Below are 20,179 nucleotides of genomic sequence, written 5' to 3' on the forward strand. Positions count from 1 at the left end.
TAAATTTTGTTATGCTAGCATGTGTGGAAACATTCAAACCACGTGCGTTCCAACTAACCCCGCGTTACTTTGTGCCCTGCGCTCCCCTACTTAATCTGTGACTCTGGTAAATGGTCATTTCTAACTCCACTTCCTTTAACTTCTCTTTCAGAGATCATGAGTTTGGTTTTTGCTACTCTATATATGACTCTGACCACAGTTTAAATTAAATGAATGCATTAGAGCCAGCGATGTTACTTTCAGATCATCCAAAAATGGGGAAGCACAACCCATGCAGCATGAGCCAAATGTGATCTTGTGTCTAGGCTCAGCAAACATGTGACAGAAAGTGTGCCACTTGCAAAGAGCATATGACCTAGTAATCCGCCCAAGATAAGGTCCAAAGGCTGATTTCTTTGGATGCCTCAGTCCAAAGAATGTATACACACAGATATCTCAATCAGCACTGTTGAACATGAACACATTTGTAATGAAAAAAATCAGGTCTTCAATGTGGAAAGGTCCACATGGGAAAATATATTTTATATAGGTCATGTTGTTTTATATCTCTTGGTAGAATAATTACAGGTTTATCCTCATATTGCACCTTATGTTTGATTTAGTGCTTTCAGAAAAGTTATAGCCTATTAAAAAAAGGTAGCCTAGGCTATTTGTATAGCTGTTCAAAAAACATTCCATGTTTTAGATAATCCATGATGAGGCAAACATTATTGTAATCTTTAAGATTACATTATGTCCTCTGGTACAAGTTCTAACAGGCTCTAAGCTTTATGATGTAATGACATGTTGATATAACCTTGTGTAGCCTACACAAGAGAATTTGTGCAACTAGCAGGGAAAACATTTGGTTGGCGACTCGCTGATAATGCTGTCGTGAATCAGAGACGGTTAATAATTAATATCAAACACTAACCCAATATTAAGGGTAAGGCACTTAAAAGGGAATATATTTAATTTACAATGAACCTTTCAGCCATTGTTTTCCGTATCAGGCTGACCTCAGTTATGAAACTAACTTCATTCATTCCAGTGTTGTTTTATTAACCTGATTTCACGTTACATGTCTTATATATATATATGAGTAGCTACTGGGTCATATGAGCTTCAGTAGCTGTTTGGCCAGCCCAGGGCGCCATGTCTTGGTCACGCTCCATACTGCTTTAGATGCTTGTACTTTGCGGAATGGCGCTGCTAGCAAAGCACTTCGATGCTCGTTGCGGAATTATCAAAGGTAATGTAGGCTACTATTTTTAAGCGGTCTGTTCTTCGCGCAACAAACGTTTGATATGTACATAATTCAATGTGTAGAAATTACCTCTAAAGATCTGCCGGTTTGATCATGCGATTGAATGGAACGCCACTGAAGCCATGTCTTGCCACAGCATTACATTTACCTTTGACGATTTGCTTTATGACGAGAAAGCAGTCGCATTGTAACAGTTGTTTAGCTTGTCATTGATTAACTTCGCTATCGAGTAAAATGGGCTCGGCATCAGTCTACGTCGCACTCCAGTATGTTTTCTGGCATAAAAAAGGCTTAAACAGCGCTGTCTGCTTGTTAAATGTTTGCTATAAAATATAAAATAGCAGCCCAGGCTTACATTTCATCTAGCTTTACATCGTAAATCTATCATTTCCTTAAACATGTTCAGACTGGCTCGTGTCAGCGTTATTTTGTAGTGAAAATGTTAAGTGATGTAATAAGTCCGACATTAATTACACTGTGATTGCTTACATTGTGAGTTTTATTATTTATTTTCATATACACGTTATGAGGACAGGACAATCTGTCAAGATGTGGCTCACATGATCAGCGCTTCCTGCTCCAATGAATGGACTCCTGTCACAGGACATTACTAAACAGAATTATTACCATCTCTGCGATGAACAGTGTTTGGAGACAAGGGGTGTATCAGAACTCCATTATAAAGATACCAGTAACTTTAACCCAAGCCATGCTGATTTCAAGTCACGCTGCCATTAAAAGGTATTTTAGGCTAGTAGGTTATTCTGAAAATCATCACGGGGCATATTTTCTAGAACCAGTATCTCTTACCTCACCTCTCACAAAAATCATTTTCTACTTTAACACTTTTCTATGGTAGGCCTACATTTAGTTCACTTCAAAGTGAATAGCCGTGCCTTACAAAGCGTGTTAATTCTGATTTTCATTTCAGGTCTGTAGGTGAGGTAACCTATCAAAAGTTCTTGATCATGACCACCAAGTCGTCTTTGTTAAAGGTGATTCTGCTGGGGGATGGTGGTGTGGGAAAGTCCTCCCTCATGAACCGGTATGTCTCCAACAAGTTTGATTCACACCTGTTCCACACGATCGGTGTCGAGTTCTTAAACAAAGAGCTGGAGGTGGATGGTCACACGGTCACTCTACAGATCTGGGACACAGCAGGCCAGGAGAGGTTCAGAAGTCTCCGGACGCCGTTTTACCGTGGCTCTGACTGCTGTCTGCTTACGTTTAGTGTGGATGATAATCAAAGTTTCTTGAACCTCAACAACTGGAAGAAGGAGTTTGCATTCTACGCAGATGTCAGGGACCCGGATAAATTTCCGTTTGTTGTTCTAGGAAACAAAGTAGATGTGACGGAGCGTCAGGTGTCAATGGAAGATGCTCAAAGGTGGTGTCAAGAGAATGGTGGATATCCATACTTTGAAACAAGCGCAAAGGATGCCACTAATGTCTCGGGTGCATTTGAGGAAGCAGTTAGACGTGTGCTTTCATCTGAAGATCGCGCAGAACACCTGCTGCCCACAGACACTGTTGACTTGTGCAGGAAGCCACGGGCCAATGGCTCATGCTGTTGATGTTGTGTAATGATATGAACACAACTGAAACACTCCTTTGTGTTATTGAAAAAAAAAAATGCATACTCATAAGTTCTCAACAGCAGATGCCAGAAAAACTTCTTGTGTGCAGTATGCAAATTTTGCTACATCATTTCTGTCATTGTAGAGTTACAACATCTCAAAACACTTGCTCTGAACAATGAACATGTAAGGGATCACTGAGGTCCTTTAGTTTTAGCTCTCACACTAGTTCTAATGCTGTTTACAGTTGAGAAATAAAAGCCAGCTGTTACACTCATGAACACTAGAACATATTCAAATGTGTTTTCGTCTCATTTTCTGGTGTTGTGCTACTTTAAGTGCCTTTAGCACTGGTTTCTTTGTTTGCCTTATTTTAACAACCTTGCATTTTAAGATATTTTTTGGAATATCTTGGAGTCGTGAAGTGTGATTTGGTAGCATATTTGCAAATATATTTTGTATTAATTACCACTTTTAATTTCCACAGGCTTTTGTACCTTATCAGGGGTAACAATTTTTTTTTAAAATATGCTAGAATATACAAGCTGAGCACTGAAATGAGACCATTCAAAGACATTTAAGGGTTAATTTTATTTTACATAGACATGATTTCAATGTCACACAATGATTCTTATAATAATCCTGCTTGCTAAATCCAAGTTTGCTACATTTGCGTGTATTAAATATTTAATTGAAATAATGCTGAATTAAAAGTATTTGATTATTGATTGATCTTCCTCAATGTTTTTATTAAACCACAATTTTATCGTGGCACAATGAAAAGATACATTTGCTGAAAAGATGAAGATGTGTTTGTTTGTTCATGGGAACAGATTTGGAGACATTCAGCATTACAACTTGCTCACCAAAGCGTCCTCTGCAGTGAATCCTTATTCAAACAAGTCTGATTAAGATCATCAGTTCATGATAGGGTGCCCAGTCCTGTACCTGGAGATACAGTATACCTTCCTGTAAAGTTCAGCTCCAAACCCTGATCAAACCCAACTGAAACGAATACAGACTGGTGTGTTTGATCAGGTTTGGAACTGAACTTTCCATAATATTGCTTTCTCATGTGAAAAAGTTGCCTGAATCAGGAGAGAAATATGCACATCAAGCACTGTTCACAAGTGAAAACAGTCCAATACTTGAGAGATGACAACAGGGAACGTTTTTACTGGAAGTGTTATCATGGATTAAGGACTAGTATATCATTTAGAACCAACGAATTTTAAGTTAAAATGTCTTGATCAACACTGAACAATTCCTTTAAGGACAATGTATTAAGCATAAAAAATTACACCATGTTCTCATTCCTACACCAGGTGGCGCAACTAGAAAAAAAAAACACATTTCAAATGCGCAAGCTGCAGAAGAATTCAAAATTAGAAATGATGACGTTTCCTTGCAGTGCAGTGAAGTTATAAATCCTTTTTGCCAAGATATGAAAATGAATCTCTTGCACAGGTGCCTTTTTAAAATAATAATAATAATAATACACACAAAACAGTTCTTCAATCATGTAGATCATAGAAAATATTTTACTAGAGAAGGTTACAAAAATCACTATACAGGATTCATAAAACATCTGACTTAAAATCAACTATGAAACATCTAAGAGTACAATTTCCAATAATAATTTTTTTTTTTTTTTTTCGGTGAGAGGTGGGACATGTCAACTGTAGTTCATTAGAACAATGGACTACACATCACTTACATACAGTACTTTAAAACTAAAGAAATATCTCTCCTTCATGCAATAATCAGGGCGCTATAGAACATCCAGGCACACATCTTCTTTTTCAAAAACAGGGTAATCAACATCTTACACATCCCTGTAAGCTCCCTTTAACAGAATTGAACAAGAAACAGCATAGAACTGGTATTAAACATATGTATATGTGGACAATACTAACATGCTTATACAGTATTTACAGAGACATTACAGAGTTCTTTTAGTTAAAAGACAGATTAATAAAAAGTCATATTGTAAAAGTAGTAATAGAAAGAGAGAGAGAGACCAGTTAGGAAAAAGGTACACTGCAAAAACAAGGCGGTAAATTGATATTTGACTGTAAATTCAAAAACCATTTTGAGTTTCACGTCCACATAGCACAAGTCACAATCATCTCATTAAACTCGAGGTAAACATCAATCTTGCCATAAGAACAAATTCTAAAAGACTGAAAAATACCTAGATTTATCAACAAAACTGAAGGAAAGCATATATTCTGTATAGCTGTGAAGGTAGCGTCTATTAGACATTATTATTAGTTATTAATTTAGCATTAGTTTTTTTTTTTCTTTCTATCTGTCAGAATTATATTGGTCATAGATACTGTTTTCAGAATATCGTTTTGAGTTTGAGTACTTAATAATGATACTTGACAGCTTTGAGAAAATGTCCTTTTAAACGTCCCTCCACTGTATGAGCATGTGTGTTAATATACCTGCTTTCTATTACAAGATTAGTGCAATTTGTCAATAACCGGTATTGTCCCCAACCCCTTCCAAAAAATAAAGTAATAAAGAGAACTGGAAAAAGAGGAGAATTCAGACATCTAGTATAGCCATAGAGACCAGAGAAAGGTTTTAGATAAACAGACATTTTCAATACAACCATTAAAAAAAAAAAAAAAAAACATTCATCCACTTTCACACATTTCGATATATTTATATTGTATAAAACACCAAAAAAGGAAGTTCCTGCAAAATGTCTGTGAGGAGTTAGTGCACACAGTCTATCATGTAAGCAGCGCTTCACCGAGACAATGCATCATAAAACCAAACATAACCTAGTTATAACCATGACTCTACACTGTACATACACTTTCTACCAATTCAAAAATACTTGCAAAATGACAGTACAATACTAGAATACATACACTTTTATACCAGTGGTAATTTGAACCATGAAGTAGACGAGCAAAACACATCAATAACTGCATGATTCCACTCATCATTTGTTACAGATGTTCAATAACTTGTCTGACATGTTTCATCATGATTATAACCAACTTATACCACTATTATGATGTATAGTCAGGATAGCGCAGCGCTTAGCAGTGTTAGTTTGCGTAGTGTTTCATTTGAGGGTGGGGGGTGTGTGTGTGTGTGGTCTTTAGCAGGTTAGATAAACAGTAGGTGGGGTAGATCTGAATTGGGAGAACTGTTTATGAGTAGGAGGAGTTTAGACCCTCCTTGGAGCGTGACTGCACATCCTGCAGCTCTTGATCATCTCTGGTTTTGATGTCCTGGTAGGCATGAGTCTGCTGACACAGTCCCTTGAGATAGGCCCAGTTTGCTGCCAGGATCATCAGGTAGTGGATCTGTGGACCGCAGAGAAGGGGAGAAGACAGACAAAATAGACAGAGAGAGAGAGAGAGAGAGAGAGAGAGAGAGGGAGAAAGAGGAAGAAACAGTTGGAGGGATTAGTCATGAGTGGGTTAGTTAGCCAAAGCCAGCTATAAGAGTTAGGACAGTATTAATTAGTTATTAATAAGAATCACTAAAGAAACCGAATCTAAGTGAATTGTTATACCTGCACCACACAGAAATCAAATGTTAGTTGATCAGAATATATTGAAAAAAATGGATCAATTTTATATTAACTGATTATCTTTAGACATCTGGTATAATAAAATATTAATTTTATTGTGATGTCTTTTAAAAAATATGTGTTATATATTCTATTATAAACTTTTGTGACATAACCTGAAATTATATGTGCATGTAAATATTAGGGGTGTAACAGTACACAAACATGACTGTTCGTTATGTACCTCGGTACGGTTTGGTTTCGGTATATAAGCTGTTTTATTAAAGTCTTTCCGTGGTTGAAACACTGTAATGTGTACTGTTATATATATATATATATATATATATATATATATATATATATATATATATATATATATATATATATATATATATATAAACAATGCTTTTTTTTTTTTTAAGCTAGTTGCCATAAGGAAATATTTCTCATTTTCATTTAGTTTATCTAGATGTACTAAAATAACTCAAACTAAAACTGAAATAAAATTTATGGTAACCACATAGACATATCTTTTTTTAAAAGAACAGTGGCAACTAAGGAGAACACAAAACAAAATTACAAAAACTAATTAAAATATCATTCTTTTTTAAACTAATTCCAAGTATTAATGAAAAAATAAAATTGTATCTCAGTGATATCACATTAACCCTGATGTCAACAAAACTGTTTGTTTAAAAACAAATTCTACACAAGTATAATTGGTTTTACACAAACTTAACAAAAAAGGTTTTTTGATTTCTGATTAGAACAAGATAAAAATGCACGTTAAATAAATGACATGGTCATTGTACCTTTTTCCGTGTATCTGTCATCACATGAAATCTGGTTATTTCATAAGTTGGCAAATAAAAGATGAAGTAAAAAACTACTGATATCCAAAGAAATGTAAAAACTAAAAACTATCAAATAAAGAGAAATGAACTTCTCCACAATCATTTTTTTATTTCTGAAAACAGGAACTATACTGCTTTGAGAATAATACAAAAGGCAAAAACTAAACGCTGTCTGAATTCAATATTAAACATAACATTAAACTAAATAGTAGTTGGATGTATCTAAAAACAAAGGCTCTGAAAGACAATAGCATTTGTCAATTCTATGACTCCAAAACATCTCATAAAGAGTTAAAAAGTACAGTCACACCCTTCACAGGTACATGTAGCATAGAATAAAAGTTTATGAGCACAAACACAACATTCCTAATATCTTTCATAACTCCAACAACTATGCCCTTCTCATGTACTGTACTTGACTTGCCTTTTCTATCTGACTGGATTCTGGACTACGGGTGCCTCAGGGTGCATATGATCCAATGTAAAGAAATCATTACCAAATAGTACTATCTTTATTTAATTTGAATCCTGTCCATTAAGTGTTGTTGGACTGTCAAAAAGTTAGATTCTCACTACTAAAGTCTTTTTTTTTTTTTATAAACTGTAAATAAGCTACATTATTCTGGATTGTTCATATACTATTCTTTATTTGAATATGTACCTAGATAAAATGTATGTAAAACATTTAGTATGATGTAATGTCCTTGTTTTGTTAAGAGATCCCACCATGTCAAATTAGTACAGAAACACAAAGATACAAATGATATGAACAATACACAATACAGTTAATATGCACTACACTGGCTATACATTAAGGCCTGTGCTATGAACTAATATCTCTCAATTTATTTCTCTCCTTTGCCTATTTTTTTTACCTCTTTTACACACTCATTTCATCCTTCTCCCTCTCTATCACTTTCTCTCTGTCTCTGAGAGCAAAAAAAGCTCAAAACTTAGTGGAGTGACTGTGGTCGTAGCTCTTAAACTTCAACACTGCAAAGTTATACGTTGTGGCCATCACATAGATGAGCTGAATGGAAGAGAGACAAACCAGTGGGTGAGACCAAACATAGTTTTAGATGTACAACCACATCTCTCGAAAACAGAAATTACAGTTATAGAGCCTATAAAGTTTCTAAAATGATGACTGGATTTAAGAATATAGCTTTATATTGTACCAATTCTTTCCTAAGCTAATTTTCAACATCAATGTAAATGATTCTAAATATGAAATAGATAAGAAAGCAAGTATGAAATGAACAAGTGAATGAATGAATATCATGAACTCTTACCAGTGCAATCACAGTGGCTCCCGCTCCAGCACAGGCAACAATATAAAGATGGTAGGAGAGATAGAACTGTAATGAAAAGAGTTCAGGAAGTCTATTAAACATAACCAACACAGATCTACACACCTAAAATGTAGAAAATGTAATATATTATTCATACAAAATAAAATGTACCCGTCATACTTAAAAAAAAGTATATTTTCTAAAAGCGAAGAATAAACATGTTTTATATTTCTCTGCTCTGTCAAGATTAAAACAAGTCAGCATTCCTTAAAAGTCTGTCTTTAACTCTAACAAACCTACAACCCTAAAAAGCCTACTGTATCATAATTGATACACAGGGCATGATCAAAATTTGCTGTCAAAGCTGTTGCAAACAATCTACTACTTGGCTTCTGTTGTCTAACTGATGATTGATAATTGTACAAACATTCACATGCAGGACATGGTTCACAGTTTTGTTTTGTTTCTTTTATATTAGCAGTGAAATCTTTACTGAGTTTTATAAAGTAAACCTAGGAATTACTTGTGATATGTTAGTAATATTTGAAGATGAACATTTACTGAAGTGAAACAACATTTTTTTGAAAATTAATGTTTAAATGTATCAAATATTATCCATCAGGCTTTTGAGGAATGTTTAATCATCATTGTATTGCTGTATTGCATTGCCTTATATGTTTTTATTTTTATTTTTCAAAAGCATTCTTTCAGTAATATTATTTGATTAAACAAATAGAGTGACATCTGATATTTATATATTTTAATTGAAATAGTCTGCTATCAGTGTATCATACCATATGAGCCATAAAAGCTTCACATAAACACATGCAAGCTTTTCTTTTTAGATTTTAGACCGCTTCATTAAAAAAAAAAAAAAACTATTATTTCATGTGTCAGGCTTTACAGATATAAACATGAAAAAGCTCTTCCTGTCAGTGCACATGTGGTGATCTTCAGAGACAAATGAGGTATCTTTACCTCGCTAGTATTGCAGATGTCGCTTAGCGTGGAGCCACAGGCTTTACCAGGAGTAGCGTTCCATGGGATGATTCCTGAAAATGATTATATGCATTACATACATTAATCTAAAAAGATACAAGGACTACTAAAGAAATGAATATTTACAGATTATTAAATCTATATACACATTCATTTTCCCACTGATAGGGATTTTAGTAAATGCCAGAAAAGGAAACATCTGACTGTACTTATAAAAAGAAGTTTTTTTTGACAGATTTATCTCAACAGATACATTCCATTAGAATAACTCACTCCTTACACTATAAAGTGATGTTGATTTTGCAACTAAATATAAACAAATATTATCTGTTGATTCACGATTAAGGATGGTCAAAGTTTTTACCATACTGCCGCACATCGACACAGATGTTGTCCACAGAGGTGAGATTGGCAATAGGGGACTTCATGGCTCCACATGTGGTCCACATGTTATAAAACAGGAAAACGGGAACCGTCGAAAAGCCAAAAATACCCAGCCATCCCAAGCCCAGAATGTAGGTGAGGAACACAAACTTCAAAAAAGAAAAAGAGAGGCAGAAATTTGTGGCAGTTAGCCCCTCATGCTCACATATTCATTCAATATCCATATCTCTAATTTCATGATGACTAGAATAATCCCATAGTTTTTAAATCCTGCAGTAAATGTGACCCAGAATCATGACCTATTTACCGCCAGGTCACCTTAAATGTGTTGCCACTTGATTATCAAAGTCACTCTTGTGAACATACACAATGTTTTCCCAGATTAACACATGGCACATGCATATATTGCCTAAAGGCTTAAAAGATGGATGCTACTGGACATCTGCAGCTATTAAAGCAATTGAGGCACATAGCACTGATCGTGCCAGATCTGTCCTCAAGGATTTGGGTTGGCCTTTGTTTTTGTAGTGGGCGTATATATATGTGTGAATGTGCCAAGTACCATGTTTATGGTTGGGAGGAAATGCATTTGTATGAGTGTACATGTTTATATAATGATGTGTAAGAGTATTTCAAACGCGCTTGGGGCGATTTTTCTGCAAAATTAATTTTACAAGTTTTATTACATAGGCTGTTGTACGTATCGCAACAGTTTGTAAAATGACCCTAAAGGGTTAAAGTTCAAGTACAAAGCTGTACCAGGTGAGATTCTGAGCAAGTTTACGCTGTCAAAACATACACGAAAACATGTGGAGCTGGTTTTGTGATGCAAACATTAAAATGTGTTTTTACGTTTTACAATCATGTGTTATGGTAAAAGTGTCTGAAGTCATAATAGCAGTACTGTGCAAGGAAGTGTATGAAAACAAGTGTTTAATAATCAATAACCTACCATCATACTTTAATCATACTTTGTGTGAAAAGGCATAAAAGTTATCAGTATTAATTGATATTGAGTATTATTATCAGTAGTTATCAGTAAATTCGCTGGAAACTTGAACTGAAATGTATGTGTGTAAGTACGTTTTTCGAGTTGCAGAAACATATGTAGTGAAATGTTTTTCCAATGAGCCTGGTGTATTTGTATGCTCATGCTTGTATGTGCGCCTTGGCCTCACCATGGCACTGATGCAGCGTCCACACACAGTGGTCTTGAACTCGCTGTGCATCTCTTTGACAGCACTGGTTGTGTAAAAGCCCTCAGCCAACAGGATGATGCCATACAGGAAGAAGAAACAAGCAATTCCATAGATAATGTACTGCAAAATCTGGACCCTGTATAACAAAACAAAACATTTAGTGAAAGTGATGTGACACTCAGCCAAGTATGGTGATCCAGAATTTATGCTCTACATTTAACCCATCCAAAGTGCACACACACACAGCAGTGAACACACACCCGGAGCAGTGGGCAGCCATTAATGCTGCTGTGCCTGTGGAGCAGTTGGGGGTTTGGGTCCGAAACTCGAACCCACAACCTTAGGGTTAGGAGTCATACTCTCTAACCACTAGGCCACGACTTCCCCAAAAAGCTAGTAAGCATACTGATGTGAGAGATGTAAGGTGGGCATAAATCTCTCAGCATTATCCAATATTTATACAGAGAAACTCGATAAATAAATTATCGCTCTTGATGCTTTCAAATTCACATGCATGAAAAGGTACCAGTTTAGATGAAATGATACAAAAGTAAAGTCATAGTTTATTTTAAATCAAATTTACCAGAGTTCCAGCTCAGTAAACAATGGTGGCAGTGATTCATTTGACTTGTATGTGGGGGGATAAAAATGTACTCCTGGCAGATTTTTTTCAGGGCTACTGACATTAAAATGTATACAGGAAATAAAAGGTAATTTCCTAGTAAAGCTCCAGATGCCATGATGGAACAGAAAGTACTGCAACTTATTTGCTTGCATTCTAGAGGTCATTACTCACCACATACTTATCCCTAGTACTTGTCATGGACAGAAATCGAATAACTCAAAATTAGCTTTTTTCCTTTTCATCTCACTAAGTATGCCTCTAATAATTATCCTAACTCACAGTAGTAATCTAAATAAAAGAACAACCATCACTGAGAAGTTATTATTTATGGTATTGGCTGTATTTAAAAGGCCGTTTATATGAACATACTTACACATCAGTGAGAGTAGCATGGTCAGAGGTGATGCGAGAAAAGTGGTTTTCCACCATGGTCACAGTGCCCGTGAGTGCCACATGCCCACAGCCGCAGAACAGGGCCACACCTGAAAAGCACAAGATGGTGGCCACCAAAGAGGCGTAGGGGACACCGCCCAGACACTTGATGCAACACTCGAAGCAGCCTGCAGGGGGAGAAAGTAAGATTACATGTTTTGACGTAATTCACTATAGCAGTGGTTCCCAACCTTTTTCAACTCGCGGCCCACACAACCAAACACATATGTTTGCGCGGCCCACTGCAAAAAAAACTGACCCCGCTATTGTTGGGTTAATAACTTAGTACTCAGAAACTAGATTGTTAACTGTCTTTATTGAATGAACTGGTAATGAACAGAAAATAACTCGGGCTGGCACCGCTTGGCACAATTGCTGTTGTTCTGTAGCATATGTATTACACATACAGAACATAAACATTTGTATGGGCGGTAAAATAAATACTCTACTATTCAAATTTTTTTATTATTTCTAATAGGTTTCATATATGTTTTTACTTTATATGACAATATATTTCATATGTAGTATATTTACATATATTACTTTGTGTAAGGGTACTAGGACTTGTATTTCCAAAACCAATTTAAGACAAACCAAACATTTAAAAAATGCAAAATTCAACATTTAGAATAATTTGGAAATACTTTGGAAAACATATTGCTGTTCCCACTTAAGCACTTCCCTTAAAAAATGTGAACGTCAATCCTAATATATACTTTATACATGCCTTGTAAAGAGTGAGAAATATTCTGTGTGCAGTGAAGTCATTTTGTTCTCTGCCTATTTATCTTCTTCCAGAGACATTAAACAACACCAACTCCCCCACATACATGAATAATTCATCACAGATTGACTGCAACTTATGATCTTATAAGACATCAATGGTACACAGAAAAAGAGTGCTGAGTGTCTCTCTGAGGAACTAGATTTTGATGTAACTATGCAGTGATGGTACAGATGGTAATTTTTTTATTTGTATAGAACGTTTTACAATAAGTAAAATACTTTAATATATGATTTTTTTTACCAGATTAAATGTACCAAATGACGATGGTAGATTTTCCAAGTAAATAAATAAATAAATAAACACCCACGGCAATAGCATTTTTTTTGTGTTTGTGCTTGTTTTGCAAGTTTACTAAAGTTTGAGGGCTAAATGTGTTTACAACCGTTGGTCTGAAGCTTTTTGCACAATTTAAGAGCAAAACGGGCCTCTTACATAATCCAAACAGGATGAATGTTTGTATGAGTAAAAAGACAACTGATGTAAGAAAACAGAAAATATTTGTACACCTTGCTTTGCTTTATTGATACTGCTTCCAAACTGTACATATATTAAGAGTTAATAGGGATTTGACTGAATAGGGGTCTTTGGAAACTCATGCTAATAGAAGAACACAACAGCAGGGTCATTTCTGACATCAGTGGGCCCTTTGACCCTCCTGTCACACACCCACGTTAGCGATGCAAATTCATTTTCACAGTGAACAGAATTTCTATGAATATACAAAACCATCTGTTCCACACTGTCATCCTGTTACCTACTACGACAGCTGCTGCTCAGTTCATAATAGACCATTTAAAAAGGTAAAATGATTTCTCAACATGAAGAGGATGATTACAGCAGCTACCTGACAGCAATATGAAATTTCATTTAATGTGTGCCGTGACTGGTTACATCAGGAGTGGTCGTAAAAGAACATATGGCTACTGCAGTTAAGCCTGGGAATGAAATATGGCAGGTTAAGATTTTTGTAAGGTGCAAATAGCTACATTCTATTTATACTATGTTAAAATAGCAGGGTATTCTGCTAATTACTTATTGCAAATAGTGGCAATTATCTGCCAGTATGCAGTAATAACTCATTTCATTTATATCAAATAAATATATGAATTGAATTCAAATTATTAAATGGATGCCACCTACTGGATACTTTATTTTCAACTTTTTGATTATTTCCCTTATTTGCCATAAGTCAGATTTGAACCTAGGTCAATCGTGTCAAAAAGAATATGTCACACGCTTTATCATCTATGCCACTGAACCTTGATGGGTGAAGCTGGTATTGTATCTCTGCCAAAAAGGTGACCTATTTCCACTTAGTGTAAACAGATAATCAGAGTTTTTATAATTTCCAACGATTAAACAGTTGCCCACAGAAAAAATATATGCAATACTAGAATAAAGACACAAAATTCCTGAAATTTTCAGGCATAAATGGCACTAGAGAGTACAGTTTTCAGAGAATGTGCTGTGTTACACATGCAATCAATCAGAAATTTGGACATTCAACCAACCACATTTATTATTATTCATAATGCTCATGTAAACTCATTTCCTTGAGTGAACTGAATTAAACCAGTGTTAGTCGTAGGTCAGGCAAACCTGAAGAATAGAGACAACAGAGCGAGGGGAGATAGATACATGCTGCTTGTGACATAGAGTGGTTATATAATGCTTGTTAAAAATAGCTTCAAACACACACACACGCACACAAAGAGGAAAAAAGATAGGCGTAAAATTGCACACTCTTGCATGTACCACTGGTGTTTCCATGGCAACCTTGTGCAATTGGTCTCCTTAACACCTCATAATTGCATCCCTATGAATATCTTTGGGATATCTTTACTGCTTTAGAAATGCTTCATAAAATAATGCGAGAACATTTGCTCTTGGGAAGTTAGTAAGACACTGTGAAGTGACACTCTTTCACATGACATGTTCTGCTTTGTACGGAGCCCCGAAAGGGACCTTTGCAAAAGTAATTCATTATTATTGGTTATTATTAGGCCTACTGGTTGCAGAGCGTGCACACATACACACACACACACACACACACAAAATGTATGGTGGTCGATATGAGCTAAAATTCATATCACAATATTTTACACTGTCTAGGTGATATCTGTATCTGTCTAATATCTACACTTTCTATTTTTTCACAGTTCTCTTAGTTATGAATATTTGAAATTGTTCTTTGTGTCAGAGCGCTGGAGTTCGTCAGAAACAGAACGCGGCATCAGTTTACTGTCATGGATTTGTCGTGTCGTGTCACACTGCCTCCACAGCAGAGAACATCACTGGGTTCTATTTGCTTTTGTCAAATCACGTCACCCACGTCTGGAAATGGAGCGCACACACACGGGTACTGTGAGTCATGTTGAGGTAATTCAAATGTTAAATTAATATTTTGCACTTAATTATTTACATATCAGGTAAGTGGCCACATAATAAACGGGAAATTATGCAGTATAGTCTTTATCACCCTGCAGAGGTTTATTTTGAAAAATAATCTACTGACTGTTACTGTACACTATCCCTCAGCATTTCCGTTCCCCCTAGTTTGGGAACCACTGGAGTAGGCGATTGGTTCTCTATTAATCTGGTTTGTTATGATGCTCCATGTTTTTGATTACTAATGACTCTGTAGTACGGCGTTGCATACAGAGGACAAAAACGTTCTGCCTTGACTCTTTATCATCATTTGTGTTCAAATTCGCAGAGCATACCAAATTGAACAAAACTATATAAATGCAAAACTTGAATTCATGACTATATAATGGTATTCACGGTATAGCAAAGTCAATATCATGGAACAGCATAATACTGATAGTCACTTTCATACTGGTATAGCTCCCATCCCTAATCTATAGTGATTTGTACATTGTCATCAAATGCACAAATGTAAATTCTCTGTTTTGATAGTCAAATCAAACCATGAAGCCCTGCAGAAATACGTTGGTCTGAAAATCTGTCAGGGAGCTCTGAAAGAGGGGATTAAGCTCTGAGAGCAGCAGCTGTGCGAATGTATTGCATAATAAATCTATCCCATTAATGTTAATGAGCTAATGAGGTTAAACCAGAGGTGCTGAGATGCTGCCTGACACTGTAGATACACGTGGGGTTACAGTAAATCTTAGTGGTGCTGACAAAACACTGAATACAAATAATGAAATGAAAATGTAATGTAGATTATGATTTCATAATTCATTGGGATAAAAAAGTGCTTTCACTCAAAGCTTTTCACTCAAATGCCTGTTGAGGACCTCCAATGGGCATCTGTGATGGTGCCTGAACAGTTCTCCATTCATCAACAGTGTTTAAGAGCTTTAATAGACCATAGACAGGCAAAACAGGGCAGCTCTCTTTGCAGCCATAAAGGAAATCAATGAGCTATTCATTAGTGTTGAATTTAGAATGCAAAGATTACACGGGTCACCTCTCTCCATCTCTAAACTCAACTGTCTCCCTCAGCTATTTAGTATCTGACAAAATACATTTTTCAACTACAGTACATACAGAAGTCCTAAAGTTTCTCTCTCTCTTTATATATACATATTTTTTTCTCCTTTTTTCTTCTGTTTTCCTTTTTCAACCTGTCCACTGTAACAAAAAGGGATTTGAGGTATCTTCATTATTAATCTGGAAGCTCTAGGATGTTCTATGGAATAAGCTCCACATTAAAAAAGGCTACTTTATCTTATAGTCAAAAGTATACATTTATAATTTATTTTTCAATTTATATTTATTGTTTGGTTCAAATCTTCCATTGCGATTTTATATTAATCAAAAGTACAAATTTTCACTTAAGATAAAACAATAAACATTTTCTTAGTCAATGTTTAATTTAGTTTACGTACTATAAATAAAGACCTTTAGGCCTTAAAATGGCCCAAAGCGGACAGCCTAGATGTTTATTGTTATACAAAAAAAAAAAAAAAGAAATCTGTAGAGATATTCCTACATGACTTAACCTGTTCAACGTGGTATATAAGGCCATATAAAGTATTTTGGTATAAATGTATTTGGGTTGTTTCTGCGATATTAAATAATATTTTTGAACTAAATAAACAATTTTTTTTCAGTCTTTTCTTCTTATTATCATTATCAAGCCAAAATACTATTTTCTTTTCTAAAGGATGTTATTTGCTTTAGACAAACTGAACAAAACAGCTTTAAATTGATTTGAACAATAAAGAATGAATTTTAAACAAACGACAATCATTTATATAATGTATTCACCATTCTATATTCCATCTATAAAGCATTGCTGTCAACAGTATAAAAATGCCAAATACCAAGTTTAAAATCTTGAAAACACAGAGCCATCAGCCTCTTGGGAATATAACAAGAAGACCAATAAAGAGCCGATTGATCTGAAGCTCTGCTGACTGTTCCTGGTTCAGGATCATAGATCAGGTCAGCTTTCATCTCTGTTTGACATCCAACACTAAATAACCAAAAAGCGAGCACCAATGTTCATTTAGCATTTGGCATTGGTGCATTTGGTAAATTATTCGATGTCGGTAAATCAGTGCATTTCGATGGAGAGAAAGAGAGAGAAAGGCAGCCAGGAGTTTTATGAGTTTAACAGACCTAGATGGGTAATGGTTTGGAATTGCTTTCGTCCTCCCCCACCTCAGCGGCCACTGCCAGATGCAGCTGTTATTGCTGGGAATTGTTATTTTGAATTTATATATGTAGCTGGAAGGCAGCAACAGCTGTAAAAAAAAAAAATAATGTTTGAATTTGAATGGCTCTATGATAGGCTTTAAATGTAAACTTGGCCAAACCTTGATGTTTATATGGTCCAATAACAAATCAATAAATAATTACAAAATAGCTTAGCTCTTTTTGAGCACACAAATGCATCAAACCATTAAATATTGCAATAGGGAAAATAACCCATTAAAGTTTCACACACTTTTTTCAATAAATTTCCTAGAAGCAAATCTGACTAATAAAAGACAAAAGGTCAAAAATGTTGATTCCGAATAAAACAAAAAGCCCTCTACCCTGCAAAACATGTTTATGTGGGTGTAGACTTTCTAAAGGCTTCTGAATTGTTGTGAGATGTTCTCCAGTGATAAGCAATCCAAGTGAGCGCTTCCCGCACAACCAGTGTTGGGGAGAACGCATTACAAATAACATGGGTTAAGTAATCCAATGACTTTTTCAAGTAACTAGTAAAGAAATTCATTGCTTTTTAATGTACAAGAAAATATCAGTTATTTTTTCCCCATTTATTGACAGATAGCACTTCTATCCCCATGTTTACAGAAATCAGGAGTGAGTGCAGAGGCGTTGTGACGTGATGATTACTGAAGTTCTATCTAGACTAAATGACAACATGCATTTACTCATCTCACTAGCACAAAAACAGATTGAGTATTCCTCAAAAGGAATAAAAACAGTCAAATGCAAACTAATTAACTATGTAAATACTAAGTAAATAAGTAACGCAATTAGTTATTTTTTAAAGAGTGATGCAATATTGCAATGCATTACTTTGAAAAGCACCTTCCCTCAACACTGCTCACAGCCTCTTTTCACAACAGTACAGTAGATACTCTGCCGCAGAGTTTAGCAAGGTTTTCTCAAATGAAAGAGAGTGAGAGACACAGAGAGATAGAAGAGAGGAAAGAAAGAATGAACGCAGATTTTTTTTGGGCCGGAGGCTGTTGAAAAGTAGTTGCCATGGTAGCATTCTGCCCACGACCCAGTTGAGTGCATCCACATCTGACTGTCTCCGCACTGCCATGGTTTCTGCATGCTTCCCACTCATATACTAGCCCAGGGGAAAGAGAGTGTTTGTGTGTGTAAACCTGAACTGTGATTACTGGAAGGACAGAGATATTGGTTTTTGATAGCTTTAGTCTATTATTAATCTTGACATTTATTGGGATAGTTCATTCAAAAATCTGTTTAGTTCCAAACCTGATTTTCTTTCATCTGCAAAGCATTTAATGTTTTTTGTCCATATATAATGAAAGTCAGAAGAGTAGGGCTGTATGATTTTGATGATTATGATTATTGAGATTGTAACTGTATGGACCAATTTTTTTCAAATTAAACTTTTGTATGTTGAATGGGAAAAAAAAAGAAAAACATACAAAATCAACAAAAATCTAAATCATTGGAAGGACATGAGAGACAGTAATGATGATGACATCATTTCCCCTGTAGGACAGTCCTCACCAGGGTCACCCCCTCCCACTCTGTCTCCCTTTCTGCTAAATGGGAAATATATAAAAAGTCCCACAGGTAGAGCTATGCTACAAACAATGCACTGAATTGTATTAAAGAGTGCTTTCCTAGATTCAACATGCACTTAAAATAGCACTTAAATCTTTCAGTTAAATTAAATCTTAATATTTAAGCATATTAATTAACAACACATTGTATGAAAAAAAGTAGAACAAGAATCCGAACATCTTTATTTAAGGAGTGGTGAATATTTAAAGGGTCACGTGCATATTTCTGCTATAGGCCATTCCTTTTTAGGAGTGGCATATTAATTTGTAGGCCAATTTCCTGTGCACTCTGACAAGAATTCTCTCTCAAGCGAGAAAAACACTGACATGATGTCAGTTTTGGTAGAGACACAGCCGATCTGTTCAAGCTGTTGGAGCCCTGCTATCTCTCTATGCCCTTATGGTTCATTATACATTTCTCTTTAATTTCTGCCACTGGCAAAATGTCCCATATTCATCCTGTGCAAAGACTATATAATGTAAGCCTGTATATTCATTCACGGCACTGAAGAGCTTTAGATTGAATGATGCTCATTTATCTAACAAAGCACCAGAAAAATTATAATTTTATTGCTTGAATAACACTGAGCTCCAGGTTACAAATATTGCCAGCTCCTTTCATTTCTCCATTTAATTACAATTCTTCAGGCAAACCAGGTATTACATTAAAAAATGGTATCATCAAAATCCATCAAAATTAACGGTTTAGTTTATCTTTCATTGCTCATTCAACCTAAATACATTCATCTATTCCACTTAAACTACTTTATATGGGTTCAACCATGTAGAAATATCTCTGCAGGTTACCACTTTTTGCACTGTAGTTAAAAAAGGTTGTATTTATGAGTTTCAAGCAAATTAATGTCCAGTAAAAGACATATTTACAACTGGAAATTTTAGATGATGAATAAGTTGTGATGTAAGAAGGGTAATGAAGGATTTAGCAAAGTACTTTGAACTTTCTGTAATGTCATTCAGTAATATCAAGGTGCCTTAAA

At 35.4% G+C, this 20,179-nt stretch overlaps 2 protein-coding genes across 6 annotated transcripts in view; one reads left to right on the forward strand and one right to left on the reverse strand.

Moving 5' to 3' along the window:
* The first annotated feature begins 974 nt into the window (after positions 1-974).
* Positions 975-3,551, forward strand: LOC128015374 (ras-related protein Rab-9A). 2 transcript variants are annotated; one of them, XM_052599177.1, is made up of 3 exons: positions 1,105-1,231; positions 1,782-1,987; positions 2,178-3,551. In XM_052599177.1, exons 2-3 carry the CDS (start codon positions 1,833-1,835, stop codon positions 2,818-2,820), a joined length of 798 nt encoding a protein of 265 aa, XP_052455137.1. In that variant the 5' UTR covers positions 1,105-1,231; positions 1,782-1,832; the 3' UTR covers positions 2,821-3,551. The 2 variants fall into 2 exon arrangements, with proteins under 2 accessions (XP_052455145.1, XP_052455137.1); XM_052599185.1 differs by lacking the exon at positions 1,782-1,987 and having other exon boundaries at positions 975-1,231.
* A 795-nt stretch (positions 3,552-4,346) lies between these two features.
* Positions 4,347-20,179, reverse strand: part of LOC128015363 (neuronal membrane glycoprotein M6-b) — a 69,981-nt gene continuing 54,148 nt past the window's right edge. For 2 of the 4 annotated variants that reach the window (XM_052599147.1, XM_052599136.1), the window contains exons 2-7: positions 12,088-12,274; positions 11,069-11,225; positions 9,871-10,039; positions 9,486-9,559; positions 8,508-8,573; positions 4,347-6,152 (exon numbers count right to left, since the gene is read on the reverse strand). In XM_052599147.1, coding sequence (XP_052455107.1) covers positions 5,997-6,152; positions 8,508-8,573; positions 9,486-9,559; positions 9,871-10,039; positions 11,069-11,225; positions 12,088-12,274 — 809 coding nt within the window. In that variant the 3' untranslated portion in view covers positions 4,347-5,996. Of the gene's footprint in view, positions 6,153-7,304; positions 8,246-8,507; positions 8,574-9,485; positions 9,560-9,870; positions 10,040-11,068; positions 11,226-12,087; positions 12,275-20,179 lie in introns of those variants that run through there. The other 2 variants (XM_052599167.1, XM_052599158.1) reach the window with 1 other exon arrangement.

Source organism: Carassius gibelio, chromosome A1, assembly GCF_023724105.1.
Source record: "Carassius gibelio isolate Cgi1373 ecotype wild population from Czech Republic chromosome A1, carGib1.2-hapl.c, whole genome shotgun sequence".
Taxonomy (NCBI): Eukaryota; Metazoa; Chordata; class Actinopteri; order Cypriniformes; family Cyprinidae; genus Carassius; species Carassius gibelio.

Excerpts from the sequence above, each read along its gene's own strand:
- LOC128015374 (XM_052599177.1), top strand. The coding sequence starts at position 1,833 with ATGGACTCCTGTCACAGGACATTACTAAACAGAATTATTACCATCTCT. Across the intron at positions 1,988-2,177 it reads AGTCACGCTGCCATTAAAAG|GTCTGTAGGTGAGGTAACCT; the intron begins GTATTTTAGGCT and ends TTTTCATTTCAG.